This window comes from Uloborus diversus, chromosome 3 (assembly GCF_026930045.1).
Source record: "Uloborus diversus isolate 005 chromosome 3, Udiv.v.3.1, whole genome shotgun sequence".
NCBI classification, from domain to species: domain Eukaryota; kingdom Metazoa; phylum Arthropoda; class Arachnida; order Araneae; family Uloboridae; genus Uloborus; species Uloborus diversus.
The window spans coordinates 55938482-55955562 of NC_072733.1; the positions used below are offsets into that span (position 1 = coordinate 55938482).

At 31.1% G+C, this 17081-nt stretch overlaps 1 protein-coding gene across 1 annotated transcript in view; it reads right to left on the bottom strand.

Moving 5' to 3' along the window:
- Nucleotides 1–17081, bottom strand: part of LOC129218449 (protein SERAC1-like) — a 140111-nt gene that overhangs the window by 77195 nt on the left and 45835 nt on the right. Inside the window, exon 7 of the mRNA XM_054852724.1 lies at nucleotides 11742–12024. Coding sequence (XP_054708699.1) covers nucleotides 11742–12024 — 283 coding nt within the window. The remainder of the gene's footprint in view (nucleotides 1–11741; nucleotides 12025–17081) is intronic.

The following is a 17081-nucleotide window of genomic DNA, read 5'->3' on the forward strand; positions in this document are numbered from 1 at the left end:
GAACAATTGAAATGAATTACATATACAGTTATTATAAAATATAATAATTTTTTACCTCCAAACACTTCAGGGGATTTTGTATAACCAACTTCTTGGGTATCAGTTACTCATACTTTACTTTCAAATATACATTATTTAGACAATACACTATACCAAAGGTGAGTGCCCAACTTTTTTTTTTTTTAACATGAGGACCACAACTCATATTAAGATAAACTTCCCAGCCCAGACCACATTCAAAATTTAAATATATTTTAATTTTTTACAAGATAACATGAGAAAAGGAAGGAAAGAATAAAAAATTGTTATCATTACTACATGCTTATTTTATTAATATGAAGTTTAAATCTTTCTTTTAAACATCAATTTCTGACCATTTTGCTGCTTAAGTACAGCAATCATTCTTAATACTGAATGAAGATGATCGGTTGTTTTGGAAATTTCTGTAACTACTTTGAAAAAATATTTAAAAAATATTTTCCCTGGTGATTAATCAGCAAAATTTGGCCAATTATATAGCAAAAAAAACATTCATTGTGAATAAATTTACTCATCTTTGTTTCTTGTTCAAAAAATCCTTAAAGATTTAAAAATTATTAAAAAATAATTTTAAAATATTTACCTTGAAGATTAATTGGCAAAAATTTGGCTGATTACTAAAGATTCACATGCATGCCTAATTCATAATGAACGTTTTGTTTATAGCATTTCAAAGTATTATCATACCAAACAATTCACTGAAACAGGGGGGAAATTTCTATTGACTTCCAGGCCAGCTTATCCTTTTTTGAAAAAGTTCCTTTAACACTCCAAAATCAACCGAAAGTTCATGACGAGATATAAATCCTGAGAATAAGCAATGCCAGCCCTTTTCGTTTAATTTGTGCCACAGAGAAGCATTTGAATACTAGATATTTGTTGAAGCCTATGTTATCACTGCAGCGATACTTATTCCAGAGGAAATTGTAGCTAAAATTTAAGCTATAGCAGATGAAAAGAATAGTGGAAGTGACAATGTTAACGACAAATATAAAAATCTTAAGCTGAACAAGCCCTTAACATTGGATGTTGATCTGAAGAAAAACTTAACTTGTTTTTGGAGCCAGCAGTAGGAATGACAATGTTTTCCGAACCGTAAGTATTTCTCGAAACAGAACAACAGAAGAATATTACAATAAGACTGTTCAAAGCAAATTAATCAACTTCTTTGGCACTGAACAAAAATAAAAAATAACAAAGCAAGTGTGTATAATTTTTGTATGATTTTTTTTTTTTTTTCAGATTTCCTTTTTCACAAGCACTGCAAGCTCGACCGTATTCCTATTCAATTAGATATATATGAATGAGCCAGATGCTTGATCCAAAATAAAGTACAATAATTTAGACATTTATATATATTCAGAGGTATAATGCTTAATACATAATAAAACATAAACAATGATTTAGAAATTAAACTCATTACTGTGATGATGCTACAAGAAACTTATTCCTGACATCCCTACAAGCTACAGTCTCAAAAGGCAAAATTTAATCATATTTTCAAAATGAACTGCTATTGCTCCGAGGTAAATAAAAGCAGTAACAAATTCATGACAATAGATTACGTTGAATTAAATTTAAGAATTTCTTGATAAAAAATACAAATATCGATACAACTGAAGGGTATTTTCAAAAGATTCTCTCATTCATTTAAAATGATTTTCTTATGGAAGCAGTCACCTTTGATTAACACAATGAACAACATTGGAAATTGATCATCTTTTGATTGATCAAAAGAGAGAACAATATTTTTGCCCAATACACAGGGGTAAAAGCATATTCACGATAATTCAGTGATGTTAGAATCAGATATAAAAGCATATTTTACTTTCAAAATATCAGGTGAAAATGAAAAATATGAGTATAAATTAAAAGGAAAGAGAAAACTGAAAACTATTTTGAGAAAACTGATTAAAAAAACATTACAGGGTTGCCCTTGATTGTTACTCAACTTGGACAGGCCTACCAAAATAAGAAATGGTGAAATATTATGATTATATTTCACAACTAAACTCTGTTATTTTGTGCTTTTTAAATTTCATAATGTTTGTTTGAAATTAGAGGTGGGAAATGTCGTTCTTTTTAGTGATCCGTTTATCAGAGGATTGTTCATTCTTTTGATTAGTTCATTTAACTCGTTCATTTTAATGACTTCGTTCATTTAAAAAAACTACAGGTAATCTCTCTGCGCAACATACTCACTAGGGTGGGCAGAAAAAACTTTTTTTGGAAATCTGTTTCTGGATAGTGTGCAAAAGTTGCTATATAGGTCTGCTATCACTCTCAAAAAATGTCGCTAAATTTGTTTAACATTTAGCCGACCCTATTTGTCCTTGAAAAATTGGAAAAAAGGGCAAAATTGTACATTTTTACAAAAAAGAGGGGTGAGGGAGGGTTCAAAAAAAAAAAAAAAAATTGAAAATAGTTCCAGCAAACAGTAGAAGTATCAGCCAGTGAATCAGTTGTAACCCTCAAAGACTTTTATACATTTCGTAGAATATTTAGCTGCGCCCCTTTAAGACTGAAACATGTAGAAAATGAAAAAAAAAAAAAAAAACTTTTTCAACAATAGTTTTAAAAAAGCTTCGAAATAAATACTAATACTGAAGTGATACGTAATGCATTACTTAGAATATACATTGAAAATTCAATTAATTGTATGTGACATTTGTTCGCCAATTTAAAAATATGCATACACTCAAATAAAAATAGTGATACAAGATGCTAATTTTTTAATCTGCATTTCCAATTGTTTCTCCTGGTTCATAAACATCACTCAACTGCTTTTATTATTCCTAAGTTTATTTTACTACTATTTTAAATATGTTTGACAAATATAGCCCTTAAGTATTAAAAAAATGTAAATGTACTAAAGTCCTTCAATCTGACCAAATTGAACACAAATATTCTTCCTTTTCTCAAGCCATCTTAGGGGAAAGGAAAGTTTCCTGGTAGCAAGTACATTGGTCACATATTGGGTGCGACAGAACAAATGTAAATAAGGGATGCAAAGGTGGAGTAATTCGTTTACTTGAGACACATGTCAAAAGACCTTTACAGTGGAACATATGTCTGCTGCATGCTAATAAACTGTTGCACAAAAAGATCACATTCATATTCTGGAGCAATCAGACAGCTTCCTAGAGATTGAAAAAAATCCTGTGGTTAAATTTGATAAAATTGAACACAATCTTCTGGCTTTGGATATGGAAGATATAAAAAATTAAGTACTGAACAACAGTATTTGTATTGAACCTGTCTTGACATAAAATATGGTAGTTGCCTTTCTAGCATAGCTGACAGTAGCCCAGGACAACTCAGTCATGCACGATGGCTGACAACTGCAAACTGTTTGTTACGATTGCATATAGGCACTCCAAGCCCATCACAAAATCTTACAATGCTTGTAAAGTATGTAATGCTAATTTATGCTCCAATGCGGTTTGAAATAAAAATGAAACCAAACATTTTTGGAAAATGATTTCTCTTGCAAGGCAGTTTCCAGACAGTGTTAAGCAGATAATTTTCAAAGTTTTCGGAAAAAATGCATATTTTGCTCATCCAGTACAGCTACAGATGACAACGTTGCTTGACTCTAGAAAATACATTCAGGAATTAGCAATTAGGTGCATTCTCAACTCTAGAAAAAAGAAGAGGAAGAGCTCAAATGGTGTAGAATTTTTTAAGCATCCTAAACTCCATTTTGAAGCCTTTGATTGTGTTGATTTAGTTGATTGGGCAAATTGTGTTGTAACTGAGCCACCTCTTACAAGAAATTTCCCTGTCACATGCAGGCATGGAACGTTGTGTGAAACTAATAACTGAAGCTGCAGTAAAAGTTGTGGTGAAACTGCACGAGAGGGATATATTCGTGCCAAATTTCAAGTTAGGAAAGAATTTCCATCATTTGATACCAAGGGACAACATTATTCGAAAAAATAATATTCATTATGCATGAGGTATTATAAATCAAGTTTGTAGATTTTTTTTTCAAAATTTTATTCTCTCTACATGTACTTCTAGAAAATGTATGATACATTTGCGTGATAATAATTTCTATGATTAATAGTGCTATTTAATTAATCACTCTACGCATTAATTTTGAAAAATAATTTTCATATTGGTTTTTAATGAAATCGAATTTATTTTTTCATTTTTCTCCAATTTTTGATGTCAGAAAGGTGCAGTTAAATGGTCATTAAAATCAATAAACATTTTATGGACTTAAACTGGATCATTATATAACATTTTTGTTGCATTCCAACTAAATATTTGGAATCTAAAAAAAATTTTTTGACAAAAATTCATTTTTAACCGACTTCAAAAAAAAAAAAAAGGTTATGATTTTGTCTTGCGGCTTTTTATGTATGTTTTCGTTTTACTCCAAGAATACTGGATCGATTTGAAAAATTCTTTTTTTGTTTGGAAGGGCTGTTTTGTTTTCTTATACTTTTCCAAATGGTCTCATGTTCATTTTGTCTGGATCTGATGAGGGGTATTAGAGAAATCTAAGAAACTTAAAATTTCATACGTTATGGCTACGTAGACCAGTTCTCATCAGCCGAGCGATACGTCACACACAAGTCACGTGGTTTTGGCGTGAACGGTACATTTTTTCGATAGAGAAATCTTGTCTTGAACAATATATAATTCTCACGCATCGGATGTTTGATTTTCATGGCGCTGCCTGTTAATTTTAATTAAAGTCTTAGTAATGTATTTATTACTCATGAAGCAAATCAGTAAATTAAATGTATATTGCTACAAAAATAGTTGAATTAATTTAACATTAAATTTTTTTGCTAATAAATGACTTCATTTAGTCAGTAAAGGTTTTTTTTTTAAATATTTCAACTTTGAAATACATTTAGTGTTAAATTCAAGGGGAGTTGAAGACAAAAATCCCCCAACACGATGAACCCCTCTGACGATTAAATTTATATTCCTTAATAAATATATCGTAACTGATGTCCAATTTCTGAAGTTTGACAAGTATTCTAGATTTAATGTTTCATGATGCCGTCAGATTCATTTAGAGTTATGGCAATACTAATTAACAGATTTCGTTGCAATTTTTTTATGTACCATGCACCCGATTACTAAAGACGCCGGGACCGATTAGGAAAATTCTTTTTCTGTTTGAAACAGTATACTTCTCCCGGTCGTCTAATGGTCTTTAAGTCCGGGTATGAGGGAGCCTGGAGAAATCAATTGAGCTCATCAAATTTCATACTGGTGCTTTGTTGTTTGTAAATTCATATTGTCTCACTTAGTGAAACGATTTTTATCTTTTTTTAGTTTAATGGATAGGAGTTATCTAACTTAGGTCCCAAACCTTTGTTTCACTATATTTGTTCTTTAGAAAAAGTTATAGGCAAAAAACAGTAAACTTTATTTAATTTCAATGTTAAACGATTAAATATGAAATTCATTGTTAAAGAAAGTGACATAAAACAAAGCTACTCTCTTTACACAGTGTTAAAGAAAGTGCCATAAAACCTTAATATTAATCAGGAGAGTCCCCTTAAGGGTGAGGGGGGTGTTTTGAGGGGTATTTTCCCTTTTTAGGGGGCTCTCGCTTTGGGGGGTCCGCCCTAAATATTTCCCCTGTATTAACCATTAGTAGTCATATCGGAAATTTTGAATAAATATTCCTCTGAAGCAAACAGGAAATTCATTTAGTATCATTGCTCTTGTAGCATTTTGATTTTCATATATACAACATCACAGTAGATACTTTGTTTTTAGTGTTGATCTATAACAGGGCCAAGTAAAGAGAAAGGTGACTTTTTTCACGAGATACGTGACATGTATTATTGTGCAATATAAAATAGTTAGAGAAAACCATTGACATCTACATGGTTCTAATTAAATTAGCGCACAAATAAATCTTGGAGGGGAACAAAGATCAGTTTTTAGTGACAATCGTATAAAATGTAATGCATATTAAAATTTCTTTTTTTTTAACCGACTTCAAAAAAGACGTCCTCAATTTGTCGGAATCTTTTTATGTATGTCCCCCGTAAACTCAAACATGCATAGATCAATTCGGATTTTTTTCCCCCTTGTTTGAAAAGGTATATACTTCCCAGGTGATCCCATGGTCATCAGGTATCTGAAAGTAGGACCTTGAAAAATCAAGAAAACTCTTCAAATTCTATGGGCAAAGTTAAAGCGATTTCTGTTGTTTTTCAGTGACTCGTGAATTTTTTTTGGTAAGCATACTTTGATCAAGTCAAACTGATGAGGAAGACAATTTTCTTTGTAAATAATTGCACATTTGAAAAAGCCTTTCTAAACAGTCTTCAGAAGTCTCCAAGACGCTGTGCTCTATTTCTTTTTTAAATTCAATTTTAGGTTTGTGTCCAATTTCAGAAATACTGATTTTGTGGCACTCAGGCAGAGTTTGAAAGCAGTTTTTTCTTCTGGATTGGACAATAGCGATGTGAATCTTCAGTGGGCAGAGTTGAGGGAAAAGCTAGAAAAAACGGTTGGGGATCATGTTTCTTTTAGGAGAAAGGGTGTCAACACTAAAATTTGGCCAATGTGGTTCTCCAGGGAAACTAAAGACGCTCTAAATTACAAGCAAGCTGCTTTTCTTAGGTTTAGAGAAACTGGTCACAGTGCAGATAGGCTCCAATATTGTAAGGCAAGGCGTAAATTTAAGTATTTGGTACGGATTCAGAAAAGAGAGTTGGAGCAAAGACTGGCAGATAACATAAACAGGAATCCCAAGAGGTTTTTTGCATACTCTAATTCAGGGAACGAAATAGTCATATTGGACGACTGGTTGATGAGCATGGAATTTTAATTCAGGACAATAGTGATATTGCTAATGTTCTTAATAACTTTTTTCGAGTGTTTTTAACGATAACTGTATCTCAACAGCTGACACCAACAAGACACAAGCTATAGTACAGCTTGAGGACTTTGTATTTTCCAGGGATGACGTTTTACTTCATTTGAAAACAATTAAAGAGACTAAGGCTCCGGGAAATGATAATATTTATCCAAAAATTTTAGTTGAATGTGCGGAGGAATTAGCAGATGTAATCGTAAGTATTTTCAATGCTTCTTATAACTCAGGGACAGTGCCAGAGGACTGGAAGCTGGCTAACATTACACCGCTCTTCAAGAAAGGATCTAAAGGGAGTGCAGGAAATTATAGACCTGTGAGTAAAACTTCGGTGGTTTGCAAAATTTTTGAAACATTGATAAAAATTAGGATAGTAAATTTTCTAGAGACTAATAATCTATTGACTAGTTTTCAGTATGGTTTCAGGAAAGGTAAATCTTGTGCAACTAATTTATTACATTTCTATGACAAAACTACCATGGCTTTGGACAATAAGAAGCCTGTATATGTTGTTTACATTGATTTTCAAAAAGCTTTCGATAAGGTACCGCATGTTGCTCTACTTAGCAAATTAGCAGATATAGGAATAGGAGGGAAAACTTTCATTTGGGTAAAAAACTGGCTGACCGGAAGGAAACAAAGGGTAGTTGTAAGGGGAAATTATTCTAATTGGAGTGAGGTTTTAAGTGGGGTTCCTCAAGGATCAGTGTTAGAGCCTGTTTTGTTCATTGTTTTTATGAACGATATTCACAAAAATATTTCTGGGAACATGAATTGTTTTGCTGATGATGTCAAAGTTATGGGAACTGTAGAAAATGAAGAACAAGCAAAACAGCTGCAAGAGGATCTAGATCGTATTACAGAGTGGGCTGATAAATGGGGTATGGCTGTTAATGTTGGGAAATGTCAAGTGCTACATTTAGGGCATGGAAATAAGTGTACAAGTTATTATTTGCAAGGTTCAGTCATTCAGTCATTAGTCAGGCAGACAAAGTTACTGATCTGGGGGTCTTAATAAGTCAGGATTTAAAGTTTAGCCAACAGTGCAGCATTGCTAGTAACAAGGCCAATAAGATGCTAGGGTTTATCAATAGATCTATTTCAAACAAATCTAAAGAAGTTCTTCTGCCCTTATATAGAAGTTTGGTAAGACCTCATTTGGAGTATGCTGTTCAGTTTTGGTCTCCTTATCTTAAGAAAGACATTAATGTATTGGAAAGGGTTCAAAGGTGAGCTACAAGGCTAATAAATGGACTTTCTCACTTAGACTATGATTCCAGGCTTAGAAGGCTTAAAATGTACAGTCTTGAGCAAAGAAGAGACCGAGGGGACATGATTCAATTGTTTAAATTTATTAAAATGAAAGATATTACGGGGCTGAAGTTTAGCACTGAAAACAGGACAAGGGGTCATTGTTTTAAGCTATTTAAATCTCAGGCTAACATGGATGTTAGGAAAAATTATTATTTTAGCAGGGTAGTGGAACCTTGAAACAGTTTACCGGAAGAGGTGGTAATGAGCAAGGGAGTAGATAGTTTTAAGAGGGCCATTGATCTTCACTGGGGATTGTAAATTGACTAGGACCAGTCTAGCTGTGCCCAGAGCCTGTTGCTGGTCGTCACTTTTGTATTTGTATTTTTCTATTTTGCTCATCTTAACTGTTTTCAGACTCCTGTGCTTGACGCTTTCTCACTCAAGGTGTACGCAAGGAGTGTACCACATACTTTACTCTACGTACTTATTTTATATTTGCACCACTAAAAAGCAAAAAATAAATTATTTTCAAATAAAAAAAGAACCAACTTCAAAAAACAAAGAGGGACTAAAAAGTAAAAAATAATTGGTCATAAGATTTCCTACTCAAACATATAAATTAAATTTATTTTACAATTCCAGTATAAAAATCAACTAAACTAAATAGACAATCATAAAATATTCACTAATTTTGATTACTATACGATGAATTATTTTAATACCTAACTAATTATATATGATCTCTTAATTTTTAATAACCATTTGAAGTTGGGGCCTCCTATAAACTACTACCTGACGTAACTGACAACCTACCAAATCCTGAGTTAAACATTAATGTAACAAAACGCGAAAGTTTTTAAAACTAAACCTACCCAGTTACGTTACGTAGGTGTTTACAGGAGGCCCCGACTTCAAATGGTTATTAAAAACTAAGAGATTGTTTATAATTAGTTAGATATTAAAATAATTCATCGTATAGTAATTAAAATCAATGTTTATTTTATGATTGGGCGTTTAATTTAGTTGATTTTTGTACTGGAATTGTAAAATAAATTTGATTTATTACGTTTGAGTAGGAAATCGTGTGTAAGTATGACCAATTATATTTTACTTTTTAGTCCCTCTTTGTTTTTTGAAGTCAGTTCTTTTTTTATTTGAAAATAATTTATTTTTTGCTTTTTAGTGGTGTAAATATAAAATAAGTACATGTAGGGTAAAGTATGTGGTACAGCTAAGATGAGCAAAATAGAGAAAGAAATAGAGCACACTGTCTGGGTGATTTCCAAAGACTGTGAAGAAAGGCTTTTTCAAACGCACAATTATTTACAAAAAAATTGTCTTCATTATCAAATTGACTTTATCAAAGTATGCTTTCCGAAACAAATTCACGATTCACTAAAAAAACAACAGAAATTGCTTTAACTTTGCCCATAGAATTTGAAGTTTTCTTGATTTTTCAAGGATCCCATCTTCAGATACTGATCTGATGACCATGGGATCACATGGGAAGTATATACCTTTTCAAACGACAAAAAGAACAATTTTCCGAATTGGTCTATGCATGTTTGAGTTTACGGCGGTTTTCTGAAGTCGGTTCTTTTTTTATTTGAAAATAATTTATTTTCTTTTTTTTTCGGTTTTTCAGTGCCAAAAAGGGTTGGCTAGATATTTTTTTTATATCCAAGAAATTCTTTGTGAATGCAAACTAGCTCATTACACAACTGTTGAGCGCTATCCAAAAATGAATTTTGGAAAAAATTTCGGCCCACCCTAATACTCACGTACATTCGATATGTTTCATTAGATCTGTAATATTCTTGGAAGGAAAGATAACAAAATTTATCTAAAAGTAAGAAAATATGTCCATAAAAATGAATCAAAAAACTTTATTCCGTTTCTGATGTAATAGGCAATAAGTTCATTTTCTAAGATGCTGAATGGTAAGATATGTTTTCCATTCCAAAAGCTGCAGGTTCCATTTCAGCATGTCAAAAAATTAAGTTATTGAATTTTTACAGCTACAGCACTAGAGTGGGCCGAAAAAGTTGAAATTCTGCAGAGCACTTATCCTTAGTGCAGAAACATTTTTGACTCTCTAACTCTAATTGCTGTGCAAAATTTCGTGACTCTGAGTTAATGTCTTCCGTTCTGGCAAGAAACTTGATTTTTTGAAATTTTTAGAAAAACATCAAATAAAGAGAAAATTTACAAAATATTTTAAATTTTGCTGAACTTTAAGTCTTAATGAGGTAATTTTTTAACTTCCTAACAAACTACTGCATAAAATTTCAAGCCTGTGAGTTAATTTTTTCTGCTCTGGCAAGAGGTCTGAATTTTGAGAATTTTATGTAAAATTATTTAAATACAAGAGACACATTTCAAAGTAGCTACATCCCTAATATGCTATAATACTTCAAATTTTGAATCACATCAACGACATAAGACCACCCCTTGAACCAGGTGTTTCCTTTCAGGGTTAGGGTGAAGGGGGTCAATGGCCCCTCTTACTTTAAAAAATCTAACATTTTCACATACAAGTGGGAGTGGTTTTGCAGTTTTCAATAAAATTTCATCGAGTTTAAGCCCTTTATTCTCCTCCTTAAAAATATCAAAACGAAGGGCCTGTTTTGAACTGAAATAGGCTCTATTTCTTTGTTTATATGAGGAAAATGATAAGGAAGTCAGTCACGTGGTTCAAATATTTGTTAAAAGTTGTCTGTTGTATCTGATGTACATTTCAAAATATTTTCAATTCAAAAGATTAAAAGCTGGAATCATTCACCAATTGGAGTAAAAGCTTCGCAGACTCCTCCAATGGGCTGTTTTCCTTTCACATCTTAACGAACTCTCACTGCGGCATCTCTTCCAATTTGTTGATGGTTTGAAGGTCAGGGAGTCCCATAGCTCTTTTAAGCCATTAGAATGCAAGTTGATCCGACAATATTGAATAAAGACCAACAATATTTATTACTAATATTACACGCCATGAAGTAAGGCGTATGCTCTTTTTATCTTCCTAACCATGATCCGGGTGCACTAAATATCTTTCTGTCTGAAAACAGCTAATAGAATATTGAGATTGTACATTTCTACTATAAAACCACCAACTAAGTTTCAAATTTTGGTCAAATTTATTAATGTATGTGCTCCATCCTGGTTTAGAATAAAAACCAGCCATTCTATTAGAGACAGAGTTAAGTATGCTTTGGAATTCTATTGTGCATCAAGATACTTGCCAAAAAGGTATCAATGTAATTGATTCCATCAATTGCTCAAAAGAGAACATTTTGTAGTTTTAATAACACATAATTAAGAAGTTTTATAAGTAATTTTTTAATTTTTCTTTAACTTGATCTCTACAGCAACCCTGCATTGTGTCTAGGATCTAATCTAAAGATTTAAAATCCCTATTACTGAAAGGGGAGGGGGAGCTTCATTGGTGTATCTCTTTTAGTACAATTCAATTTAATGGACACTTTTCAATTTAGAAAAAGAAATTAAGTATCATATTAAAAACTAAATTTTAAAAATTAACCGTGTCAGTATTAATACAAGGGTCTAATACTACAAGGGAAAACAGGCAAATATTTACCAGTTATATGAAATTCATTCAGAGAACTTTCATCCAGGGCAAAGTTTGCAAGAACTTGGGCAATTAGGCTGTGAAATTCTAAATCATTTTCATGATATTCAACCATCCTAAACAACAGTTCCAAAATTCCAAGTTTTTTCAATATATCTCGATATAGTTTTACTGCAGAACATGCTAGAATTGCTTCCAAACTTGCTTTATGAAATGTGGCAATAGCTTTTTTCTTTTGTAAAGAATGATAAATTCCAGCCTGATCATCCAGTTCCATATACCAAGCATTTTGCTACAAGAAAATGCCACTTTTGAGAAATTATAAAGAAAAACACTTCTTCATAAATCAAAATGTCATTAATATCAATATTACGTTTCTTAAGCTCATAACTTATATCTTAAAATATGAAGTGGAGTCCATCTTAACTTCTTCACAATGGCTGGCACTTAAACAATTTAACACAATGTTAACATATATTTCACCAATTATTCATTTGCACAGATTCTTCATAGTACAGGTAAATCCATGAGAAACTCACAAGGCACTGAATCGGACGATTTCAACTAATTTATTTTTGAAAGTTGTTATAAAACACTTTACTTACTTGCTGGCTATACCTCAAAACTCAAATTTTGAATTGGTAGCCAATGGCTACCAGATCCTCACAAAATAATAGCCAAATCTCAAAAAATGATAGCCAAACTTTATTTTAATTTAAATTATTTAATTTACTTTATTCCGTTTATTTATTTAGTATAAGGGTATATGTCATTGGCGTAGCAAAGAACGTTTCTTATAAAATAATAATTAAAAATAAATAAGTAAATAAAAAATATTTAAAAAAAATAAATAAAATAAAAAGCGAGCTAAAAACAAAAAGGAAAAAGAGGGTTGAGGAAAAATTTTGGAGGGAGGGGGGAATTGAACTTGGGGAGAACGGGCACCCATGCCCAAATATTATTTAACACATCTTTTGCAAACTATAATCTGATTTAATTTATCTTTAAGCAAAACACATCACGATAAAAAAATAAATAAATAAAAAAGACTATTATTATTATTAATTTTTTCAGCTTTCAAAACTTCTAGAAACATCACAGCTTTCAACCAAAACACGAGTTAGTTCCTTGATAAAGAAAACAACAAAATACCAAAAACTTGAACAGAATGTAAAACCTAAACCATTTGCGATTCTACAAAAAAATTTTTTTGTTTTTACAAATGCATGCAGAATTTTATAAAAATCGAAGCCTGGGTGTCAAAAAACTGAATAAATAAAAGAAAGGTAAACAATATAAAACAAAACGAAAAAAGTAAAAAACAAAAAATGAAATAAAAGATCCAGCAGAAGAAAAAAAAGGTTTCAGCCGTATTCTTTCCACCTTCTCTAGACGAAAGGGTGCCATTTTTTTATTATTATTTATGTGTTTTATAAATACGATTGTACTTCTCTTTATTTATTTTGGAACACACATTTTCCTCTTCTAACTGATGAAAATGGACAATCTACAACGTGGCGCCATTTTGAAAACGCGGGACGCCATTTTGAAAATTTACCGCAAAACTTAAAAATAACTTTTTTAAGGAGAAATAAAGTAAATAAACGGATATATCCTCTCCTCCAGTAGGTTTTATATTTTAAAAAGAAAAAAAAAGGAAAAATAAACAATGATTTTTTAAAAAAATCAAAAATCTTCCAAAAAAAAATTTTTTTTAGCGATATCGTTTTTACCTTGTCTCGGTGCATTTTGACTCAAATGTGCCATTTTTGTTTATTCATATGTAAACCAAATGTACAAGATTAATTCTTTTCAATTCTTTTTATTTCAGAAAGGACATTTTCGTCTTAACTGGTAAAAATGAACAATAACAACGCGACGCCATTTTGAAAAGGCGTAGTTTAAAAATACTTCAAAACGAAGAAATAGCCATTTGTTAAGGAGAAATAAAGTTGAAAAATGAATTTAAGATCAAAAAAGCATAATTTACTAAATTGGTGTATGAAATTTGTCTATTTTTACGATTGCGTGTAAAGAAAGCCGAGTTTTCAAGATAAAAGTTTTGTAACGAATTTGTCCTCGTGATTGCGATTTTTGTTTTCTATTCAGAACAAGAACACATAGCACAATTAGCCACAGTTGGACAATACTCCCCCCCCTTCTTTTTCATTCCCGGCAATACGATAGCCGAACTTTTAGTGGACAAAAGAATTTGGGAAAGGTCATATGTCAAGACTATAGATCAGGGAAGGTTGCATTGGCGAATGGTAGCCACATTGGCAACTGAAGTGAAAATAATGTTCGCCAAAATTTGAAAATTGGTCGCATTTGGCGAATGGCAACCGCGAGTTTTGAGCTCTATTGCTGGCAGTGCTTTAAATTGTTATAACTCCAGCTTTATGGGAGCTATAGAGTTGTATAATATCTCGTTTTAAAGACGTATATTTCCTTTAATTTAAAATATAATTAGAATAGTTTTTGAAAAAAAAATTTTCATGCAATTATAAACTTCAAAAGTTTTTAAGATAGAACAATTTAAAAATTTTGGAAAAAATGTATGATTTTTAATGTAGTTTAAAGAATACATTATAAAAAATTTTTTAAGTGGGGATCCTGAATAGATGAACAGGTACAATACATAATGTGGGAAATTTTTAAGAGTACAACTTTTGAGCAGCTGCCAAATGATAATTATGAAACTGAGCCCAATTTTTTTCTTATGAGATTTCAACAATTTCATTAGCTGCATGACACTATCATCAGATTTTGATACTAATTAGAACATTTAAAGTAACCTTTTAATAATTAACAGGAATCGAAGAGACCAACTCACAAAATATAAGACATAAAAAAAGGACAAAAAAGAAAAAAAAATACAAATAACAATCGTTTAAACTATGCAAACTATGCTTTTAGAATGTAGTTCTAAAAATAAATATCTTGCACTTACAGACATAGCTTTCACAAATTAAGCTTATTCTTTTTTAAAACATTGGAATATTGCTGTCTTGCTTCATATATAAAATAAAGAAAAAAATAATAATTGCAATTACTAATTGGCAATGAAAAATACAATTGAGGCAGTGAGAAGCAAAGGGGTGAAAGTGGCAAAAATAAAAATTTGGAAATAACCAGTACACATGGTAGGTGAACCTCTACTCTGTCTTGGGGCAAGAGATGGTACTAGTATCCCTAGTAGTTGCTGCTATACAGCATGATTTAGAAAAAAAAACCCATGAAAGTCTACCTAGGAGCTAATTTTTAAATGGGTTTTACTCAAAACTTGAAAATGTCCACTTGCATCCCTTTGCTTCGCATTGCCTCAATTGTTCAATTTATTACATTCCACAACTAAAAACATACATATTTGAAAAAGACGTCACCATTTAATTTTATTCATAACAAAACCACTTTCTTTTACATGTCACAGTTTGTAACAAATTTCTAAACCATAACACATATTAAATATTTAGAGAAACTATTCAAATGTTATTAGCAAATTGCATGGATACAGCAATTCAAATTGTTTTTTGTTTTAAAAGTGAACTTGGACATATGATTTTACTAAATGGATAGTTAAAAGGAATTCAAATGGAAAAATAATAAAGTAATTGCTGATATAGAACAAGATACAATCAATGGCTTGGCTTATTTCAGCTATCATAAGTAAAAGAGTTCTAATTAAACTAGCTTATTTTTTAACAACATTTATAGTATACTTATTATTACTGGTATATTAAATAGGAAATATGGTTTGGATCATGCATATACAAATTGGTTTATCTTTGTACACCTTAAAGAAAGTTATGGTCATGAAAAAAGCTTCAAATATATTTTATTAATACATTTTCAATAAATTGCATATGTTAAAACATAAAAACATTATTAATGTCTAAAATCCTTAAAGCATGTTAAAAAATAAAAATAATCTGATTTAAATTTTAAAAATTGGATTTAAATATTTAAAATACAGCCTTTTTTATTAAAAAAAATGTGAACCCAGGGCATAACTGTTTGTCTCTTTCTAAATCAGTTTTAATTTTTTAATTCCAAGCAACAATTAATGCTTAACTGGATACAATATGAGTCATTCATTAATATTTAAGTACTAATTTCAATCTTTGTTCCCTTCGTCTATCATGACCCTGGGTAGATGAAATGCTTTCCGTAAAGACTTCCAGATTATTTTCAAATGATTTTTTTAAGAACAGTAATAGATTCAGAGATTTTAAAAGTTTTTTCTTTTCTTTTTTTTTTTTTTTTGTAAATTCTATCTAGATCTTCTCTTTTTTTATGGTTCTCAAGATTGTGCTGCTTTATGATGAAAAAAAAAAACATTTTTTAATGATCAAAAACCTTTTGCTTAGTCTTTTACCAAACTGTTTATTGCTCTCACGAACAACTATAGTGTACAAACTAATATTTGGCTGTCGTTTGTTTTATTGCAATTATCTTGTTCATGCAAATGTCTATTTCCATGCTTGACCATGAGAAAAATTCAGATCACTCTTTACAAGTTTTGTCAAATAAAGATATGTGGTTTTACATTTCTAATTTTGTTTTTTAAGGTAAAATCCCAATAGAGTAAGTGCAGGTTTTCAGGCCTGTTAGCTAATGAGGCCTAAGTAACAAAAATACTATTCAAAATGTTCATTGCCCCTCAAGGGCATGCTCATAGGTAATTAACACTCATAAATGGTCTATCAAACTGGTCGCAACCCATGGCTTGCTAGTTTCGCCCAGTGTGGCATAATTCGTTTATGCAGAGCGGTTGAGTGGCATGAAAATAAAAAAATCATGCAATTGAATCACAAGTAATTTTTGTAACATTACACTATTGCATATTGTTTTGCACTACAATTTTTTTTTTAATGATTCTGTTTACCTTTCATGTCTGAGTAATATATTATGAAATAATTTTTGTACTTTATATGTGATGCCAGCGGTTATTAAGTCTTACTAAATTTGGCCATAGATTTTATTATACTCCTTTGTTTTTGTGATCATGTTTGTCAGTTTTATGTCTTATTTTAAATCTTTCTCAATATGTTATGGATATTTATAAGTAATTACGACTGATAACAGCACAAGAAGAAATAATTGATAGTTCATCAAAAAGACCTTCTAGAAGGTTTTACTGAATGGTTTACGGTTTTAGTTTGGATGATGAAGAACGACATAAATAAACGATGATAAAAACGACAGCATATCAGGAGCTTATGCTTACTCAGCAAAAAATATTGAAAAAATATCAGTTGTTAGAAGAAAAGTCATTAATTATTGGGGAACTCCAGACACAAAAGACATGTTTGACAAAAACAAGATAGAAAATGGCTGCAAAAGTAGGTA